Source organism: Vigna unguiculata, chromosome 10 (genome assembly GCF_037176805.1).
Source record: "Vigna unguiculata cultivar grain cowpea cultivar isolate G323 ecotype 2 chromosome 10, ASM3717680v1, whole genome shotgun sequence".
Taxonomy (NCBI): Eukaryota; Viridiplantae; Streptophyta; class Magnoliopsida; order Fabales; family Fabaceae; genus Vigna; species Vigna unguiculata.
Genome location: NC_140801.1, coordinates 39367840 through 39391311, shown reverse-complemented (window position 1 = coordinate 39391311; position 23472 = coordinate 39367840). Strand labels below are relative to the sequence as shown.

Genomic DNA, 23472 nt, shown 5'->3' with positions numbered 1-23472 from the left:
TTCTAATTTATCATACACAGTACGCATCTTATTTTAATATATCATACAATATTTTTTTTTTTTAAATTTTAACATCAATTTTATATTATATTTAATTTATACCGTACTATATTACATAATATATCTACATTTTATTTTAACAACCACCAATTATTATTACAAATTGTTATAATTAAATAAATTAATAATATATTTAAACAATAAAATTAATCATTATACAATTAAACCAATAACAATAATAATTATTCAAATCACTAATTTATATATAATAACAATAAAATATGTTTTAAATATTAAAAAATATAAAACAAAATAAAACAAGACCCGTGCCGTATACACGGGTCTGCTGCTAGTTGTAATCTAAATCAGGTCGTATAAAACAAATAACACATGGAAACGTTGTTGACAAACAAATAACACAGCTTTGCTTTTTCTCTACTCTCTCTCGCTCTAAACCTTTTTTTTATTCTTATTTCTCATTTTCTGAATTTATAATTTTTCGTTTCAGACAACAAATCCCCTTATCATTGAAACCAAAAATGCTCTTCAAATAGCATCGCAGAAGACTAGAAACCACCCCAAATAAAAGGGAAAAAAAAGGTGAGCACTTCGAAAACCCATGTTATTCTGGTGTAATTTTGGTATTTTAGTTCAATCTGATATACACCCATGATTTTTCTCCAACAATATAGGGCGAAGACTTAAAGCTTTTTCAACTCTGATTCCACAAAATCCAATTCTTTTTTTAGGATCTCCAAGAAGAACAAGAAAAATTAAATCTTAACACTGAGACGACGTTTTTCGCTTGAACTTGAAAGGGGGTTATGGAGAGTTCCGTTGTGGGAGAAAGGAGTGGTCGCGTGCCACTGTCAGAGGTGGTGGCAGATTGTGTGAAGCGGTGGTTTAGAGATGCTCTGAAAGAGGCCAAGACAGGGGACATAAACATGCAAGTGTTGGTGGGTCAGATGTACTACAGTGGCTATGGGGTTCCCAGAGATGCTCAGAAGGTGGGTGGTTGTTCTTCTTGCTGTCTTTTTCTATGAACTTTCCTTGTTGTTTCACTGGTTAGGGCTTGTTGGGACTTGGGGTGGTGTTAGATAATTATATTTTGGTGGTCTAAAGTTGCCTAGTAATCAAACAATTCAACTATGCTTATTATTATCACTAGTTTTGAGAAATTCTAGCAACGAAAACTCTTAACAGATTTTTTGTTTAAGTATTTAATACACTTTAAGTATAAAGTATTTGTTACTGTCATTCAGGGAATATGTACGGCAACATTGTGGGCTGATGAGAAGACGCATTTCATGTGATTTCTAATTGGTTGACCATGTTTATAGACGCCTCTGTACATACATCAAGAATGACATGATAAAAAGATCTATTATGTATTTGAGGAGCAACTTGAATTTTTTAGTAAATAAACGAATAATAGAAGTGCATACAAGTGTTTAATAGTATGAAATGTAGAAATTCTATGGGCAATTAGTTGACTGTAAAGAGGAAGGTCTATTTTTTATTATAGATTAATTAACAATCTGTGGATTTCTGTGGACTTTTGGTTTCCAACTGATTTCCTCTGTTGGCAATTAAGGGAAGAGTTTGGCTAACCAAGGCATCAAGGACTAGATCTTCGGTTTGGAAAGTAGGTGATAAGCACCCAGGTACTTTGTTATTGTCAGCAGCTTCATTTTTTTCTTCTGTAATATAATGGCGTGACCATACTTATTTTGGTGCATACTTCTAGGTTATAATGCTAGTGACTCTGATTCCGATGAACTGAAGGAGGATTCTTAAGCAACTTAATTTGCCTACATGGCTAAAAATGTGAAAGGTTAGTTTCTCCCAGTCTCTCATGGATATCATAGTGACATGCATTGTTTCCACCTCATTATTGGTTATTTTATTGAACAGCTTGAAGTTTGAACTCATTAAGTTGTTATCAGCTTGTTCTTCCTGCTTAGATAACAATGTATTTTGAGTTTACTTGTATAAGAATTCAAAATTAATTTTTGACTTAAGAATCTAAACAATGGATGAATTACAAGGCTTAAATTACCACGACTAATGATACAAGTAAACACTAATTAAAGTGATTGTACAGTAAAGAACATTACTCTGTTAAGACAACCTATTTTCTTAATAATTTTATTTTGTTGTCATGCTTTAGTTCATAGATTTCTATCTCAAGTAGTGGCAGGGAGTGGCCAACCCCAAGACCACTATAGTCAGATAGAAATAGTGTGGCCCCTATAATCATAATATGAGATACAATTTAAATAATTTATGCTGCACGTAAAAAGGCTTGTAAATGAAAAGGGTAGGAGTGCTTCTTAGTAATAATTAGGTAAACTTAAATGAGCATAGTTGGGTAAATGCAAAAGGTAGGAGTGCTTCTTAGTAATAATTATGGAGTTCATTAAATTGTACTTTGGTAGTAATTGGGTAGTTGTGTTAATTGTATTTTGGTAGTAGTTGTATTAAATGTATGTGGTTGAAGGGCCAAGTTAGTGGGCCTATAAATAGTGCATCTACTGCTCAAAGTTTCACCCAACAAGTCGTAATACTACAGAGTATTTATCTAGAATGACTTGTTGTTAACAATATTTACTGTTTACAAGATTGAATATTTGTAGCTGTATACATTTATAGAATATAGGGTTTTCAGAAGGTGGAGCAGCATAACCGATTGATGGCTTTTATTTTTAGTTTCATCTGAAATTTGGAATGTAATCAATGTTGAATAAATTATTCGTGCCTAGATGGTAGAGAGTCCTTTGGAACTGTAGATTTCAGTATTAGTTCATAGATATCTATCTCAAGTAGTGGCTAACCCCAAAACCACTATAGTCTAATAGCAAACTAGCGTGGTTACTATATGGAAAATTTGAGATAAATTTTCAATAATTTGAGAGACAGTCGGTTGGGTTGTTGATGATTATGACCATTCAAAGGCATTTTTCCATTAGCTGGAGTAGGAAGGGTGAATATAGGAAAATAGAAGGGCTGACGTTGATAAGTTATTATATATAATTAAGATAGAGAAGGCTTTCAGAATCTGGGTGATCACGCGCTTCATGTGGTATTGAGACTGGCCAAAATGACTAGTTATTTCAAACAACCCGAACTATCACTTTTATGGTCAACAGAGACAGCCGCTCGATAAAGGAGGAAGTCGGCTTTGGGAAAAAATCATTCCTTTGCCGAGCGCTAGTCAAACCTTTGTAGTAAAAAAGGGCAAGTAGAAAGGAAGAGCAATTAAGGGCTTTGTGGTTGTTAATGGGAACAAATGAAGAGGACCATTGCACCCCCCGCACTAGATTGGTTAATCAAAGTCAAAGTGGCTAGCTTAGTTTGTTTTGAATGGATCACCAATAGAACCATCGGTTCTTGAGAACTGAACATCGAGACCACCTTTAAAGTTACCCGGTTTGGTTCCAAACCTGTCGTTCATTCAACACTACTACAATCAGAGCACGCATTTGTCGACCGGTAGAAGTGCTTTTTAAGTTTGTTATGGGTTCCAACCAAAGGCCCCCATGGACTTGGTAGCAGACGGTTCAGACGATGGTTGTGTCCTGAACCCAGTCAGCGGTACATCTACTATCTCCTAGAGAAGCGGCTAAACAACTGCGAGCCATTAGTTTCTTGGAGAATGGTACCATGAGCAGGTTGTTGATACTCAGAAGAAAACGCAAAGGCAACAGAGCAGAGGCACGACCAAAGACAGAACCGCCGATCATAAGTTCCAGGTGGGAGATCTACTGTGGTTAAAGTTGCCTAAGAAAGGGGGGTACCAACCGCAAGCTTAAACCATTGCTGGACCATTCACTCTACCAGAGAAGGAAGGGGAGAATGCGTTCAAACTAGAGCTGCCCGCCACCCACCCTGTCTTCAATGTTGATCAGCTGAGATTGAAAGAGCCCTCCATCTCGGATGAGGCGGCTGAACCTCAGATTGAGTTGGAGATCGACGACCTCATTCCATGATCTTCTTTTGTTCACATCAGATCTTTCTTGATAACTAAGGCAATGAAATTTTATTAATTAATAAATTACCTCATATATTTCCCTCGTGGTGGGATGATACGAAATAGAGTATTTGCCAATTGGCATGCGAAACCGAGAAGGAACTTACTTTCATAGACAAGAGTTGACCTTGGGCCAATGACCAAATATTTAAATTGTTAGCCAAAGTAGAGAGAGTGTATGGGAATAGTCGAATGTCCTATGGAGTAAAGGGAAAGGGCTTGAGTTCTGAGACGAAGATAAGGCTTTTGGACATATGGAAGAAGGAGGCATCGTAGATGAGGACATCCAGTTGTGCTTGCTGCCTATCCACTTGGGGAGTAAGAGGCTCTGTGTAAGAGTGGATTTTCAATTTTCTGCCTTTCCTTGCTTCATTTGCAGAGCTAGCTCCGGAAGTGACTGCTCTAGCCAATGCGCATGCGTTCCTTCCTAAATGCAATTAGGCTTCTTGCATTGATCACATAGCTTCTTCCATAGTGTGTGTATTTAGTGTCTCCTTTGTTGTCCTTTTCTTGAGTTATGTACGTAGGGTGCGCGTAGAAAGCTAATAGTTCTCTTCTTTGATTGATTTTAATTGAGTTGACTGACTTAGGAACTTTCCCTTAGGGTGGATGCACGAGGTGAGCGTCTTTCAATGCCTTCTTTTTTAGTTGTTTAGCCTATAGCCTTGTTGCTAAAGCTGTTAGCGCGTAGTCTGTTTAGTAGTAAGATAAGATGTAGGTAGGCATATCTATGTTTGGGCACTGAACATGGTAGCTATAGCGAGGGGAAAGATCCATAGCAATGACCGGTCGCTTACCACATCCCATTCGATGCTTTCCTTCCTTTATTTGCTTGATGCGCCACTCGGTGTGCTCAGATGGTTCTAGCCTAATTTTCAGTAACTTCTGATTCAATTGTATTGTTATCAGTATTCTTTGGATAATGTTTTCATTGTGGTTTTGGTATAGGTTATAAAAACTTTTGGATAGTCTGGCACATGGGATCCTATTTGATTTGGATCAATTAGGATAGCCTAAAAAGTTAGATAAACCAAAGAAAGGTTATCAATTCCAATTTTCTCTTGTTCATTTTAATTGGATGTGCACAAGTTTGCTACCTCAGCTTCATGGGTATAGACTCCAATACACCTCTTTCAGCATGATATATATTGCTTTGATTTGCTTCATTTAAGATCTGTTTGTACAAATTCCTCCATACAGACTTCCAGGAGAGAAAAATAAGAAGAAAATAAATTGAGTTTCTCTAATTGTTAAAGTTAACTTGTGCATAAGCTAATTTGTGGAATCTATCTCATGTAGTTTCTCTAAACTCTTATCTTTTTAACTGGTGCATAAGCTAATTTTGGTTTATGGAAAAATTTATTCACGTTTTTCATTTTATTTTTTTCTTCTAGAAATTTTTATGGAGAAGTTTTTCCAAACATGTCCATAAACTGAAATGGTTGGATTGTTACACAGTCTTTTTTCGATTGCTGGTTAGCTGTCTAATTGGAGGTAATTAGGGATGATAAGAAAATATAATTTTGGTGTCTTGTTTGTTTCTTGTTGCTTTTAAGACATGTGCTTCCAACCTGCTAGTTAGCTCCATTTACCTTGCCGCTATCATCACAATGCCTTCTTTATGCTCATTAGCTTTTATAGGTAAGCCAGAAGAAGTTGGGTTGGTTTGGGAAAGAAATTCTAGATTAAGAATAGAAACTGTCTATAGTTTGAAATTTTGCCATCGATTTGAGATTCCAATTGAAGTTATAATATAAGAGAGTTTTATTTAGTGAAATTGGAAAGATTGTATTGAATCACAATATGGTATGTTTGTGATTAAATTTTTGTTTTTTTACTTGGAAATAAGTTGGCACCTTAACTTGCCGAGACAAATCTCTGTGCTGGGATGTAGCAAAGCAAGAGTATAGATAGGTAACCATAATGATTGATCTTCTTTCGGTGAACCCTCAGATTGCAAGAAAAATGAAAACTGCAGAAAGCAATTCTACCACATGGAAGTGTGTCCTAACATGAAACTTAATGGTAAATTACAGTGACCCCATAGGTTCATAATGCTGTGAATGGTATTGGCTGATACTGTGTGGTCGTTGACCACTGCATTGTTGTGCTGTACATTCTTCCAATCAGAAGCTAAAGATTAATTTCTTTTAAGATACGAAAATTCATTTAAGGGGTTGATCTCTTGCAGAAAATGTTCTTCATTACTCATGGACTTGGATTTATACCAAGCTTTCTCAAAAGATGAGAAGTAAATGAAAGTTCCCTGGGCCTGATTTGTTCTAGAAATATTTTTTTATTTTAATTTTGTACAAGGTAGGTACTGTTCTGAGGTTTGTATAAAAATGTTGAGAACAACTTCTTGGTTGTGGGAGTTAAAATAAGTATATCTGAGTGAAATTATTTGTAGAATAAGAAAACAAGAACAGGAAATTTTTTCAAGCAACATGTTATCATATTCTCACCCTTTAAAAAGTGCCAAATGCTAAAACAAATTAATTGATGAAACCACTTGACCGTTCTGCGTGACTTTATTTCTTGTGTTTAACTTGTACTTTTTTGTTTTGTAGGCCATACTTATGCAGCCATGGTGGGATGTTCATGTAACTTACAGCTTCACATGTAGTTGTTGATATGTGTATGATTTGCTACTCTAATTTTGTTTTTCTAGAGGGGTAGAAAAATGGGTTAACTGTCTTAGTTTGGTGAACAAATGTGAAAACTTTTGGGTCTCTCGACTAGCACGTTAATTACTTAATTAGTTTGCTGTTTACTTAAGTTAAATTTGTCTTTATTTTCGATGGTTAAAATACGTCCCCATTATGGTGAGTTTGAGTTTAAGAAGTTAAGTTTCGATCATTTATAATTTGAGTTTGCTCTCTACGTGTATCTACTATATTTTTGGAATAATATATTTTAAATTTCAAATTTATTTTTAAAAATTGTGTTTCATTTTTAAATTAAATATGTATTTATTTAATATTTTATTTTATGAAAATAACGTAAAATATTTTCAATAAATAGTTAGTATGTAAAATATTTACTGTGATTGAATTGTGTTTTTTATTATGTTCGGTATTTTGTGAATATGTCAAAATTCCTTGGTTGTTTTTGTAAATGGAACATATGAATGATAATATTGGTCATTAGGAGACGATTTTGGGTTCGCAAGTGGGTATTACATTTAAATTGTTTTAATTGATTGGGTATAATTAAGGATGTTAACGGGATGAGTAGGGTACGGCTAGTAGTTCTTTCGTATTGTATCTGTTGGATTAATATTTTTCTCGTACCTATCTCTGTTAAGTATTCGTTATGTGGGTACTTGTCTATTTGTTTTTCACATCTGCGGGTGTCCATGGGTTCTTACGGGTATTTACAAAATTATTTAAAAAATAAATATTTAATCATAAATTCAAATAAAATAAAATAAAATACATCATTGTCATAAATTTTAAATAAAGTTCAAATAAACTTAAGTTTATACAAGTCCAAATAATTATAAAAGTAAATATAAAATGATGTTGATCCATTGAAAATTTTGTAATTAGTGCTTTTGATCCACAAGTCCACTTTCTCCTATTGATTTCTGAAAAATAAACAAAATAAACAAATAATAAATCTCAACTACCACGTGTTAAGTATTCTTATTTTGATTTCATTGACAACAAGCATATCATAAACGTTATTGTCTGTATAGGGTTTGATGTATATGTCCTATTTCAAAGAAAGGAAAGAGAAGAATGTCAAGGGATGTACTTGAAAGAAAACAACGTACCAATACTTGAAGTTGGAAGAATGAAGATAAAAGACAAGACAAAATGTGTAGTTTAGATAAAATTATGTCAGAATGTTTTTTACTAATATATATATATATATATATATATATATATATATATATATATATATATATATATATATAGATAAGGGTAATTTTGTTAATTAAAGTTTAATGGGTATGGGTATCCATGGGTACGGATACTATGATACTCGTACCCGCTCCGTTAACATGTGGGTATCAAAAATACCCGTATCCACAGGTAGCATGTTTCCATTTTTAATATCCGTTTCCTACTCGTTGCGGGTTTTATCTGTGAATACCCGTGGGTACAAATTTTTTTGACATTCCTAGGTACAATCTAAAGTCGACTTGCGGATGTCGGATGTTAATCCTTCAACCAAGAGCCTTGTTCCTACCTCAGAGATGAATGTACTGTTGACAGTAGTAGATATGAAAGCTAGCGATCCTTTGGGTGATTAGACGGTAGTGGCAGTTTCCAAGAAAGTGGATCTCGAATCTAAAGGGGTCTCTCGACTTGAAGGATCACCTTGAATGAAGCTCAAGGTTCGTGTGATTGAGTTTATGGTAGGTGAAGGCACCTCTCGGGGTGGTCCAATGTAAAGCAGGTTACTGCCCCCAAGTCCAAGTATTTTCCTGGACTTTTGTACATGGAGACAGGTCATGCTTTCGGGTGGAGCATGTATCGACTTCAGTTCCTAACACCCCCTTACTCTGGCATTTCAGTTGATGGTTAGGTTAGCTAAACTTGAAAAGGAGAGGACCGAGCTTTAGGCAAAAATTGCAGACTTGGAGTAGCAAGGTGAGCAGATTGTCGTCTTAGAGCGCCAAAAGGAGAAGGGCAGAAGAACCAAAAGTCGAATGAGAAAGAACTGGAAACCCTTAAGTTTGAGATGCCACATCTAAAGACTAAGAGGGATGAGGTAGCTGACTTGAACCACGATCATGGCAAGAATCCCTCTAAAAAGGATATGGAGTTAGCTCAGAGTTCAAGTTGGATCAAGTGGTCGGAATGGTCACATAATTGATACTTGCTACAAAAAGCATGGATTTCCACCAGGATATAAAACAAATAATAAAGGTAGTAATGTGAATAGTGTGGACACGAATCAAGAAGGAAAGACTGAATTTTTTCCAAAAGATCATGACTCCAGATTATCACAATAGCAATACCAAGCTTTAATCACTTTACTAAAACAATCAGATGGTAATGGCAGTGAAGGTGTTTCTGATAGTCAGGTTGGTTCCATTGTCTCCTACAGTACAAAAAAGGGTAAGAATCTTGTCTCTTTAATCAATTTTAATTCTTATAATGACTAAATCCTTTATTCGGGTGCCACAAATCATATATGTTGTTCTCTCTCAAACTTAGTTTCTTTTAAACAAATTTCTCCTATAAATGTTAATATGCATGATGGAACCAAAGTGCAAGTGACTGATTTGGATTTTGGAAAAATCTTTGAAAATCTATATATTCAGAATGTCTTTTTTATACCTAGTTTCTTGTATAATCTGGTGTCTATTTCTAGACTTGTTTCTCATTCCAATTGTACTGCTACTTTCACCACTAATTAATGTTTTATTCTCTGAAGAACTTCTGCAAATAGTTTGCTGCTTCTTAGATTTCCAACAAATGGGAGACTTACCAATATGTAGATGATAAAAGTTGCGATGCATACAAAAGGTTAGATAACTTAATGTCAATCCTAACAATAGGAACATTTACATAACGGGTTAACAATAACTTCAATTATCAGACCAGACTTAACAATAACTGATCTTCTAGTGTCGGGGCATCCAGCCCGATCTGAATAACAAAAGGCTTTCAATTGTAAGTTGTTGGTGGAATCAAAGAAAATCCCTTATCTAGGATGTTTAGTAATGGAGAATTATCTCGGAAGCCTGATTGTGCAAACTGGTAGGGGTAGCAATGAACTGGTTTAAATGATGCACAACAAAACTGATATATGGTCTTGTATGAGTGAGGTAGATGAGACGACCAATCAACCTTCGAAAAAGAGTTCGGTTAGAAAGAATTTCCCTCGTTTCTGTGTTCTTGTGTGTAGAAAAATTCATGGGTGTTGATATAGGGGCAGATCCAAGAATCCCAGCTTCATTCAAAATATCAATAGTGTACTTTTGTTGACATAGTTGTATTCCTTTGCTGCTCCTCGCAACTTCGAAGCCAAGGAAATATGTCAAGTTTCCCAGGTTTTTTATCTTAAAAGTATGATCAAGAAGATTAGTGATTGAATTTATTTCAGCAATATCATCTCTAGTCAATATTACATCATCTACATATTTTATAGAGCCATGATGTGTGAATCATTAAATTTGAGATATAAGAAATGATCAATAAAAGATTGATTATAACCATGCGAACATAAAAATTCTAAAAACTTATAATATCATTGCCTACTAGCTTGCTTAAGGCCATACAAAGATTTATGTAGGCGACAAACACGATTTTTATCATCATAGTTAAAACATAGTGGTAATTGAATGAAAACTTCCTCCTCTAAATTGCCAAGTAAGAAGGCATCGTTAACATCCAATTGTTTCAAATGCCCATTATGAATGAAAGCTAAGGATAGAAGCAACTTGATAGTTGTTATTTTTGCCACGGGTGAAAAGGTGTGTAGATAATCTAACCGTTCTTTTTGTATATAACCTTTTGCCACTTGACGTGCCTTGTAGCGTTATATGGATCCATTAGCCCTACACTTCACTTTTGATACCCATTTGCCTCCAACAACATGTTTTCCTTTGGATAAAGAGCTTAGTGTCCAAGTGCCATTTTGTTCCAAGGCTGTTAACTCTTCTATCATGGCTTTCTACCAATGTTCATATCGTGAGGCATCCTCATAAGATTTTGGTTCAACATGTGAATCAATGGAAAAAAATAACTTGTTTGAAGGAAGGAGACAATCTTGCAAGAGAAATGTGAGCCTCAATAGGATATCTAGATTTCTTTCCAATTTTAGTAGCAAAAGAAGTTCGAAAATCTTGTAAATAGGCAAGGGCAATTTTATGTCTAGTAGACCTTCCAGGATAATTTTGTTCTAATCCAGAATAGTAGTTTGTTTAGTATCAATATCAGGTTCAACTAATCTAGTAGAATCATTAGTGTTTTGATCCTGCAATTTTTTGTCTTCAGAAACATTGTTATCATTTAAGCAGTTGGGGACAGTATAGTCAAAATCATGACCAAAAACAAGTGTAGTTACTTTGTTGATGAGTCATTATTTTCCTTTATTCCATTTCCTTTTTGTGCCCATATTGATAGTTTTTTAGTACTTAATTGTCTATTGTTAGTGCATTTTCATCAATTGGGCTTCATTGGGCCATTATTCCGAATTTTGATTAATTTGGCATTAATTGGTCTAATTTTCGTTTCTAATTATTTTCTAGGTATTTTTTTAATCAATTTTGGATCTTGAACAATAATCTTAGGATGAAGAGAGCTTCCCTATCATTTTCACGTCATTCAAGGGATTGTGCCAACATTTTCAGCCTATAGTGGCATTTTTGTAATTTTGCACCTCATAATGACATTTTTGTAAATAAGTGGAATTGTGGTGATGTGACCACGAGTTCTATAGGGTTTAGGTTTTAGGGTTTTTGGGACAACCCTCTTAATTTCACGCTTTAGGAGAGCACCCACTTGGAAATTTTTCGTTTTCCTCTTCTTTGCACACATTTGGAGCATTTTTTAGCACTTGCGTACTGTTTCAATCTGTTCTCTTCAAGATGGTGATGTATTTTCAATTACCTTTGCTTTGTAATTTCAATTCCATGGTTTGCTAATTTCATGTATTGACTTCTTGGAAGAGATGCAATTAAGGTTTGAGGTTCTGATTTGCATTTGCGTTTTTGTTTTCTCTTCATCTTAATTATGTGATGAATGGACTATCTTCCATTTGTTAATGCTTAATTTACAGATTGGGTAATGTGTTCTTGGTTGAGTTTGTTCATGCTTAATGAATTAGCTTTGTTGCCACAAATATATTGATTTATGCTTTGCTTAATTGCATATTGAAACATGTTTTTGACCTTCTCTTAGTGGGTTTTGAACGAGTGGAATAGGTGAGACCATAACCCTAATTTTGTGATTCATGATAAGTGAAATTGCATTCGAATTCAAGGAGTCAATACTGTTTTTAATTTGTTTTACTAAAATTTGCAATTACATTTTCTTAATTCTGTGTTGGAATTTGAATGGAATTTGAATATGCCATTTCTACATAGAAAATAATATTTCTACATTTCTAGAGACATAAGTGGAGTGAGATTTTTAATAATATACAACATACCCTAATACATTCGGTTTGAGCCCGAGAAAAACACCTGTTTGTGCCCTGGGATCCAATTTAGTTTAGTTGCCAAAAATGGTAGAAACATATAAATACTCGAAAATATATAGTTGTTTCATATCAAAAGGATTGCCATTTAGAATCTAAAAAGGGTGGAGTTTTTAAGAAAGGGAGTAGGCAAACAATTTATCAAAGTAACAACATATAGAACAACAAAATTCCAAAAAATTTTGTGACAAGTTAGACTAAAGAAGTAAAGCACGAGTAACATTTAGAATTTGTTGATGTTTCCTTTCAACCAAACCATTTTGTTCAGGGGTTTCAATGCAACTAGTCTGATGAATGATTCCTTCAGTTTTAAAGAATTTTGGCATATTAAACTCTAAGCCATTATCTGTCCTAATTATCTTGATGGTTTTCTAAAATTGAGTTTTAACCATAGAGACAAATTTGATTAAATGCATGCGGGTTTCAACTTTAGTCTTCATAAGATACAACCAAGTAAATTTAGAGTGATCATCCACAATAGTAAGGAAATATTTGTCACCCTTCATGGAATTAACTGTACATGGTCCCCAAATATCCATGTGTATCAAATCAAAAATGGAATTAGCATAACATGTACTACTAGGAAAGGGCAACTTTCGTTGTTTGGCTAAATGACATAGATCACAATTTGAATTTATAGGAAGAGAAATGAAAGGAAATTTTTATTAAGAACAACTATCCTTTTGTGTGACGAGTGACCAAGACGCATGTGCCAAATGTCATGGTTGACAACAATGTTACAAACTTGAGCAAGTAGGCCCTTTTTGGCTTGAATTTCAGTGGCTCCACCACCTTATGCATAATCTCAGAATTAATCATCAGCAACCTTCCCTTTTATACTATGATAGTCTCTCTGCCATACATATCACATCAAATTAAGTTTTCCATGAAAGGACCAAGCATATAGAGATAAACTGTCACTTAATTAGAGAAAAAGTTAAACAAGGTCTCATTAAGCTTCTTCACACTAGCACCCATCATTAACAAGTGGATATTCTAACAAAGGCCTTTCCTTTAGCTCTTTTCAACATTATTGTGTCCAAGCTTGGCCTTCTTGACATCTATGCCTAGTTTGAGGGTGGTTGTCAGAATAATGATCAAAACCACACTTCCATTCAGCTTGATGACCACACAACCAATGTTGAGTTTGTTAAATCAGTTTTTGCTCAATCTATTTTACGAGTATCCATTAGTTTTTGTTTATAAGTTTGTTTCCTTTTCTTAAGTGTACCAATTAAGATCCTTTTCATATCTCTTTACGCAATTAGAATATTTTTCCTCTATTTCCCTTTTTCTCTATGATTCCTTCTTTCTCTCTCCATGATTGTCGCTCAAACATTCAATTATTCTTCCGTTCTGCATCAGTTTTGTTCTTCATATGGAATACATGTTTATTAAGACATTTTTCGATTTCTTGATCACCTGTCGATTTTCACTTTTATGTTGGCTTTATCTAAATTTCTCGTATCACCGTTATTTTGTTAGTCTTGTTCTCAATATTTTTTACCTTAGAATCCCTACTATCTTCCTAGATTTCAATATCCTTAACACTTTTATTTATTTATATATATATATATATATATATATATATATATATTATGTATATATATATATATGTATTATGTATATATATATATATTATGTATAGATATACATATATGTATTATATATATATATATATATATATATATATATAATACATATACATATATATTATGTATATATATTATATATATATATATATATTATTTATGTTTATATTTTTTTGTTACTAAAAAAGAGTTAGACAGAAATTGATCATTTATGTTATATTTTTTCAGATCTTCTTTTTCATTATTAAATAAATAAATAAAAAGTAAATTTTTCTTGTCTCACTCGATAGTAAACTATATATTTAACATTTAACATTATTTTTTATCCATTGACCTTCTTGTATATTCATTTTTATTAATATAGAAGAAAAAACAATGTACTATGTGATTTTTCATAGTCAATTTTTAATTGTAACTTTATTATCATATTTTTTTAGTAATTTTGTCTCTCAAATTTTGATTAGATTATGATAAATTATTTTTTAGTCTTAAAATTATTTTTTAAATAGGTATATTGATGAAAAACAAAAGAATACATTTATTTTTTAAAATTGAAGAGAAACTACGAGAGAAGATGAAAACATGATAATATGGTTGTTCATCGCATAATCAAATGCATGTTAATAAAATGGAAGATGAATATTTTGTAGATAATATGGTTATTTACATCGAAAAAAGTTAATTGAAAAATTTAACTATGATTCAATTACCACGAGTTCAAAAATATGAAAAAACGATAGACATTCATTTAGATATGTTTAATTTCTTTGATAATTATAAATATACTAGATTATGTATTCATTTTTATTGAATTAGTCACAATAATATTAAATATATAAATTTTGAGTATATTACTTTGACTCCCCCAAGAATTTTGATGTAGATCCACCATTTTATATATATATATATATATATATATATATATATATATATATATATATATATATATATATAGCTATAAACTATATTTTATAGTTATTTTCCTTTTATTTCTACATCATACGTATTTGAACACTGCAAAAAAAATGTTCAATTAGAAAGCAAAAATAGTTAGTCACTATAGTGACAAATTTAGATACCAATTTATAAAATTAAAAATTATTGGTTATTAAAATAGTCACTATTATAAATAAAGAATTGTAGGTTAAAATAACTTTTTGGTTCCCATTTTCATCAAGTTTTGTCAAATAAGTCTTAATTTTGTTTTTGTGCTCAAATATGTCCTAATTTTCGTCAATTTTGTTCAATTTGATCTTTTCTTGCTAACACCGTTTAAATCAATAACGACCATAAAAAATGACCGTTATGTGTCACTTTGTGGTTTTTTTGATTTTTTTAATTTTAATTTTTTTAAAATTTTTAAAATTTTTTTTAAATGTTCACATGTCAACTCAACAACGTGCCATGCGTGAGAGTGAATGTTTTATATTCAATTTGGTTCCTATATTAGTTAGTTTGGTTCAATTTAGTCTTAATTTTTGTTAATATGAACCAATTTTGTCCCTCTCCAAATTGAAACCAAATTTAATTTTTATATTAAAATTCACATTTTTTATTAAATGTTTTTTATATAATATATTAAAATTCACATCATTATAACTTTTATATAAAAATTAAATTTGGTCTCACCTTTGACAAGGACAAAATTTGTCAATTTTAAACAAAATTGAACAAAAATAAAAAATATAGGGACCAAATTGAATACAAAATATTGACTTTGACACGTTACACGTTGCTGGATTGACACGTGTACATTTATAAAAAATTAAAAAGATAAAAAAGCCACGAAGTGACACGTGACCGTCACTTTTCATAGTTGTTAATGATTTAAACAATGTTAGCAAAAAAAGACCAAATTGAATAAAATTGACGAAAATTAGGACCTATTTGAGCACAAAAATAAAATTAGTGTTATAAAATAAAGGTAATAAGAGAGACAAAGGAGAGGAAGAATAGAGAATGAGAGAGTAGGGAGCAACTTCTGTTTGTATGTGTGTCTTATTACTGATAGGACGAGTCCTATTTATAGATACAATATGGTAACCCAGAAAGGATATAAAATCAAATAGTAAATACAAAATATTACATAAAGAGTAATGAATAATATGATTATCAATCATATGAGTAATTGTATAAATCAATTGTTTCTTAACCGAGGTTCTTTCTAATCTTTTTCTCATTCACAAACTTTATCTCATTTTCTTTTTTTTGTGTAATGATAATTGTTTGATTTGTTTTTCTCTGTCATATTATTATTATTATTATTTGATTTTAATAATTTCATACATGAAATTTGATTATATTAATATTTTATGTGCTAGTTCTAAAACATGTCAAATCTTGCAAAGCTTGAATTTGCGGCCCTTGATATTTCGGGGGAGAATTATTTATCATGGATTTTAGATGCTGAGATTCATCTAGATGCAATGGGTCTGGGTGATGCTATTAAAGAAGGAAATAAAGCATTTGAACAAGATAAAGCTAAAGCTATGATTTTTCTTCGTCGCCATCTTCATGAAGGGTTGAAAATTGAATACCTTACTATAAAAGACCCTTCTGTATTATGGAAAAATTTAAAAGAAAGATATGACCACCAAAAGACCGTGATTTTGCCAAAAGCTCGTTATGATTGGATGCATTTACGGTTGCAAGATTTTAAAACTGTAAGTGAATATAATTCTGCAATGTTTAGAATTACTTCTCAATTGACTCTATGTGGAGAAAGAATTATTGATGAGGATATGTTGGAAAAAACATTCTCAACTTTTCATGCAACTAATTTGCTTTTGCAACAACAGTATCGTGAAAAAGGTTTTCACAAATATTCTGAATTGATTTCATGCCTTCTTGTGGCTGAACAAAATAATGAGCTCTTGATGAAAAATCATGAGGCCCGACCAACTGGTTCTGCTCCATTCCCAGAAGTGAATGCAGCAACATCTGATCCATATAATCATGGACGAGGTCAAGACCATAATAATAATCGTGGTCGTAATTTTGGCCGTGGTCGTAGCCATAGTCGTGGTCGTGGTCGTGCTATTAATCATGGTCGTGGACATGGTTATAAAGGAAATTTCAAAGAGAAACTTCATCAACAGAAGTGGAACAAGAATGCGAAAAAAGAAAAAGAAAGGGGTGAAAATAATGGCAAAAAGGCTGAAAATATATGTTACCGTTGTGGTAGTAAAGGTCATTGGACCCGTGCCTGTTATACACCAAAGCATCTTGTTGAACTCTACCAAGAATCACTTAAAAAGAAGAATGTAGAAACATACTTTGCTTATGAAGATGGTGATTCTGATTATGGTCATATGGATACTACTCATCTTGATATTGGTGATTTCTTTTCTAAACCCGATGGAAGCATTGATCACCTTATTGGTGATGGGAGTGTTAGAAAATAGTTTTATTTTATGATTAAATTTTAAGACAATGTTTTATATTTAATTCATGTTGCTTTTATATGTACAAGTTTTTATGTTTTTATGAATAAAATCCTCTATTTTATTTTATTTTATTTTATTTTCTCTCCTCTTACAAAGTAATCTCTAATATTGATATTTATGTTTATATGAAGAATGAATATTGGCATTAACACCAATGATGAGGATCTGTGCCTTGCTGATAGTGCAACAACTCATACAATTCTCAAGAGTAATAAATTTTTCTCTACTTTGGTAATGCGAGAAGTCAATGTTAGTACTATTTCTGGTACTACAAATATAATTGAAGGCTCTGGAAGAGCTACAGTACTTCTGCCAAGAGGTACAAGATTGCATATTAAAAATGCATTTTATTCTCCTAAGTCCAATAGAAACTTATTAAGTTTCAAGGATATTCGTCTAAATGGATATCATATTGAGACAAATAATGAAGGAGATGTTGAATATCTTTATATCACTCAAATTGAGTCAAATAAAAAATGTGTATTGGAGAAATTATCAGCCTTCTCTTATGGCTTGTACTACACATATACTAATGCGATTGAGACGCATGTTATTGTAAGCCAGAAGCTTACAAATAAGAATGAATTTCTTGTTTGGCATGATCGGTTGGGTCATCCTGGATATATCATGATGCGAAAAATAGCTGAAAACTCATGTGGACATCCACTTAAAAGTCAAAAGCTTCTTCAGTCCAATGATTTCTCATGTACTGCATGTTCGCAGGGAAAATTGATAATAAGACCATCACCAGAAAAAATTAGAAATGAGTCAATCTCATTTTTAGAACGAATACAAGGTGATATTTGTGGTCCAATACACCCACCATGTGGATCATTTAGATATTTCATGGTATTAATTGATGCGTCCACTAGATGGTCACATATTTGTTTACTATCAACTCGAAATCAAGCATTTGCTAAGTTATTAGCACAATTGATCAAGTTAAGAGCCCACTTCCCAGATTATCCAATTAAGAAAATTCGTCTTGATAATGCTGGTGAATTTACATCTCATGCTTTTAATGAGTATTGTATGTCAATTGGAATTGAAGTTGAACATCCAGTAGCACATGTTCATACTCAAAATGGACTTGCAGAATCATTGATAAAACGTCTAAAATTGATTGCACGACCTTTACTTATGAAAGCTAATCTTCCAATGACTACTTGGGGATATGCAATTCTGCATGCTGCAGTATTGATTCGCATCAGACCAACAAGTTATCACAAATACTCTCCTTTACAGTTGGTTTTTGGTCAACAACCAAATATTTCTCATTTAAGAATTTTTGGGTGTGCTGTATATGTCCCAATTTCCCCACCAAAAAGGACTATGATGGGTCCTCAAAGACGTTTGGGAATATATGTTGGATATGATTCTCCATCGATAATAAAATATCTTGAACCATCAACAGGTGACTTATTTACAGCTCGATTTGCTGATAGTCATTTTGATGAATCAATTTTTCCAACGTTAGGGGGAGAAAGAAAGAAACTTGAAAAGGATATTGGTTGGAATGAATTATCATTATCTCATCTTGATCCTCGTACAAAAGAGTGTGAACTAGAAGTTCAACGGATAATTCATTTACAAAAATTGGCCAACCAATTACCAGATGCTTTTACTGATACAAAAAGGGTAACTAAGTCGCATATACCCGCTGCTAATACTCCAATCAGAATTGATATTCCTGTTGGACAATCTAATATAGCAAATGAATCTCAAACACGCCTAAAGCGTGGTAGGCCTTTGGGTTCCAAAGATAAAAATCCTCGTGTGAGAAAAAGGGAAAAAAGGCAAGATGGCCTAATCGAGGGGGTAAAAGTCCCAAAAGATTCTTTTGACATAATCAATGATTCGGTTCCAGAAGAACCTCAGGTACCTGAAATTGTTGAAAATGATGAGATCTCAATAAATTATGTCATGAATCATAAAATATGGAATCGAAATAAAGTCAATATTGACGAGGTTTTTGCATATAATGTAGCAAAGGATGTTATAAGTGACAATGATGATCAAGAACCAATGAATATTGAAGATTGTCGGCAAAGAAATGATTGGCCAAAATGGAAAGATGCAATCCAAGCAGAATTAGATTCGCTTGCTAAACGAAAGGTTTTTGGACCTGTAGTTCGCACACCTGAGGGTGTAAAACCTATTGGGTACAGATGGGTTTTTGTACAAAAACGAAATGAGAATGGTGAAATTGTTAGATACAAAGCACGGTTAGTTGCTCAAGGTTTTTCACAAAGACCTGGTATTGATTTTGAGGAGACATATTCACCAGTATTGGATGCAACAACATTTAGATATTTAATTAGCCTTGTTGCACAAGAAGGTTTGAATTTGCACCTCATGGATGTTGTTACAGCCTATTTGTATGGCTCTTTGGAAAATGATATTTATATGAAACTCCCTGAAGGATTTAATGTGCCCAACAAAGCAAATTCTAAAAAGGATTATTCAATAAAATTGAATAAGTCCCTTTATGGATTGAAACAATCAGGACGTATGTGGTATAACCGTCTAAGTGAGTACTTATTAAAGGAAGGGTATAAAAATGACCCTATTTGTCCTTGTATTTATATGAAAAGATCCGAGAATGAATTTGCCATAATTGCTATTTATGTAGATGACATAAACATAGTTGGAACTCCTAATGAGCTCACAAAGGCAATTGATTGTTTAAAGAAAGGATATAAAATCAAATAGTAAATACAAAATATTACATAAAGAGTAATGAATAATATGATTATCAATCATATGAGTAATTGTATAAATCAATGGACGACCATTAATTCATAACAATTAGGACTTATTTGACAAAATTTGACAAAAATTGGGACCAAAAATGTATTTTTACCAAAATTATAATATCACTGGTCATTAATTAATTAGAGACCAATTTAGAAACTAAGTCATTTTGGTAGTCTAAATCTACATAGTGAATTTTTAATGAACAATTTTCTTTGATAACCAAAATCATGGTACCTAATTTTAAAGATCAATTTAATGACCAATTATATTTTTTTATTACTATTTTAGTAATCAATAATTTTTAGTTTTATAAAATAGTATCTAGATTGGTTACTATAATTACTAATCATTAATGATCACTAAAATTGGTCACAATTTATGATTTTTCTTGTAGTGAAACTCCATAATTTGACTCCATATCTCTATATATATATATATATATATATATATATATATATATATATATATATATATATATATATATATGAATAAAATGACTAACATGAGTAACTTATAAATATTTTTTGTTTATATTGTTTAAAATTTATTAATATTGTTCGTTTGAACGATTAATGGATATTTACAGAAATATATTATTCAGAAGAAATTATTATTATAATGCCATGGACGTAGGTGGACCAATGTGTTTGATACTATTCATTATAACTATAATTTTGCTATGATTTTGTGTGGATGTAGCCAATGCACAGCTCTATAATGAATAGAATTTTTTATGGATGTATAGGTAACGCAAAACTCCGGAATGGCTTTTAATTTAGTATGATTGATTAATGGATATTTATGGAGAGATGCAGACTATTATTCTATAAAAAAGTTAGTCAAAATGTCATCAAAATAGTTTTTATTAGGGAATGGTCCATTGCATGCAGGTCGGTTCTTTTCTGCAAAAATTTAACAGATTGTAATTTTTAATCCTTGGCGAAGTGAACTGGGCCACTGATTATATTCTAAACTAAAATTTTAAAAATATTTAAGACTAAATTTTTATATTATATGTTTACAGAAATTCTAAATAATTATAATAGTATTATAACTTAAATCATTAATACTTATATAAATTTTAATTATTTTAATTTATTTAATTAAAATATTAATTAATCAATTAAAAAGTTAAAAAAATTATATAATTAAATATTTTTTAATTTATATTTATGAAAGCAAAATTTAAAAATAAAATGAAAATAAAAAGGATAAAAAATAAAATTAAAATAAAAAAAATAGTAAACACCTTGATGAGAGGGTCACGAATTCAAATCCGTTTTTCTATATACATTCTACTTATTTTTTGTGGACCTGTGGCAAAGCAGATCAAAACGGGTCTTTATCAAACACATTTATATATAATTTTTTTTGTAAATTTGACAAATTTTTTATAAATAGAATTAAATCGATTAGTTTTTTATTTTTTAATTAAAATAAAGTAATAAAGTAATTTTTTTTTAATGTAGTTTATCAAATTTTATGAAAATTTTGTTTGTCAAAATATCACTGTTCGTTTTGTGTGAATGCTGGTAGTGCAAAATTCTTATATAACGACTACATTTTTCGATGATATAAGGAATGCAAAACTCTATATTATGGCTTGTAATGATCGGATTACTTGCTCAACTTTGAGGGAGAGGGTTACTTCATACAGGGTACTAAAATCACTTCAATCTAGTTATTGGAAAGTCAAAATGGGAGCAAGGAACGAATCCTATGATTTTTTAATTGGAATATTTTAAATGGTAATTATTCTTTTGCTTGTAGTTCATTAAGCCTTTGTTTCTTTGATATTTTTTATACTTTTAATATATTTTCTTTATTTGTAAACTATGTTAGTGGCAATATTTTTAAGTTGTTATTTTTAACAAAGTGATTTTTCCCGTAACAAAAAGGTTTTATGACACCTTATTTTGATAACATTGGTTTTTATAAAAAAATTCGTCATTAATATTTTGTAATGATATTTTCTGTGTTTTGTGACAAGTAGTTTCCAGCACATTAAATTTTTTAGCAATGAAACTAAAACACAATGTCGTTAGACAAGATTTAAAGCAGACACACAAATACACAAGGAAAAACTTATTCTTATAAGAAAATTCAACCTGATATAATGAGTTAAAATATCATTAACTAAATCCCACGTAACCAAATCATGCATAAACTTCGATATCATGCATGATGAAGCCCAAACATCTTCTAAGAATCTTTGGACATAGACATTATCAGATTGGTACACTCCAACAACTCTAACTCAGTATCAATGAGTTGGGAAACTGTCATTGCAAATCTGAAAAAGAATTCATCCATGATAACTTCACCAAACTCGACTGATAAAAGAGGTTCAAAAATTGCTCTTATTGACTTAGCTACGATAAGTGCTCTTGTTTGGCTATCAACTGAAGCATCATAAACATCTTCTCCAAGGTTTCCATCCCAACCTAGGCTAAAAGATCCTTCTTCTTCAATCACTTATCTAACTTCTTCAAGAGTTGGACCAAAAATAGGAAGATCGAAATAGTCCAATTTTGCCTTTTAAACCAAACCCTACACAAATCATAAAAAATATATATTATCTTTTAAAACAAAATATTGTAGTTCAGTGTAAGGAATCTTCCAGATCTGAGCCTTACACCTAGTGCTTATAAACTTCCACTCGAGAAAATGTAGAAACTTAATTGTCTTGAGCTACATCCCCTGTCACTGGGTTTTAGTAAATAACACATGCAATATCGGTGTTCATTATAGATTCTAATCTGAAGAGGTCTCCATTACGACCTGAAGCTTGACCAATGACGACGTCAATAATGACATGAGTCTTCTTACCTTTAGATTTCTCAGCAAGAGCTTCCTCAATTTAGTGGCTCCTCTGGTGGTTCTCTTTTTAGGCACTTCATCCTCCAATGATGAAGTATGATGGTCAGCCATAAATTTGTTGTTAAGAAAAAAAAAATACAAAAGATTAATAACAAATAACTTATTATTTAACAAAACACGTAAATTTATATAAAAAATTCAAATTCATACATAAAGTTATGGATTGGTCATATGTATTGATAGAGGCCGTACCCCACCAAATTAAAACACTTAAAATGCAGTATGTGACAGTTGAACCAAATCGTCTCCCAACGACCAATATTTTCATTCAAAGCCTCAATTTCCAGATGAACACAACAATAACACAAGGGGGTTTGACAGATTCCGATTCACAACAAACTTCAATTCGCAGATAAATTTAACAGTTATATGAACACGCAATGATTCCTTGATTCAATTGAAAGTCCATCAATCACAGATTACCAAATTAATTGTTCTAATTGAATTTGCTCTCATGAATCCTAAGTAATTAACTAAGCAAAAATTACCATGGATTCATTGTCATTAAGCGCAACAAATTTCAGACAGTTAACACCTATAGATTTCAGCAAGCTGTGACAGAACTCATAAACATTAAGCATGAATACGAGCCATTAATGTGCACACA

At 31.9% G+C, this 23472-nt stretch overlaps 2 protein-coding genes across 4 annotated transcripts; both read left to right on the top strand.

The window, feature by feature from the left end:
- The first annotated feature begins 382 nt into the window (after positions 1-382).
- LOC114167621 (uncharacterized) lies at positions 383-6808 on the top strand. 3 transcript variants are annotated; one of them, XM_028052729.2, is made up of 5 exons: positions 383-600; positions 750-1007; positions 1595-1664; positions 1748-1834; positions 6601-6808. In XM_028052729.2, exons 2-4 carry the CDS (start codon positions 825-827, stop codon positions 1795-1797), a joined length of 303 nt encoding a protein of 100 aa, XP_027908530.1. In that variant the 5' UTR covers positions 383-600; positions 750-824; the 3' UTR covers positions 1798-1834; positions 6601-6808. The 3 variants fall into 3 exon arrangements, with proteins under 3 accessions (XP_027908530.1, XP_027908531.1, XP_027908532.1); XM_028052730.2 differs by having other exon boundaries at positions 392-600; positions 693-1007; XM_028052731.2 differs by having other exon boundaries at positions 400-600; positions 819-1007.
- Positions 6809-16112: 9304 nt separating this feature from the next.
- LOC146882567 (uncharacterized) lies at positions 16113-20710 on the top strand. Its single transcript, XM_085667458.1, has 2 exons — positions 16113-16593; positions 20685-20710. The coding sequence occupies exons 1-2, from the start codon at positions 16113-16115 to the stop codon at positions 20708-20710; spliced, it is 507 nt and encodes a 168-aa protein (XP_085523584.1).
- The last annotated feature ends 2762 nt before the right edge of the window (positions 20711-23472 follow it).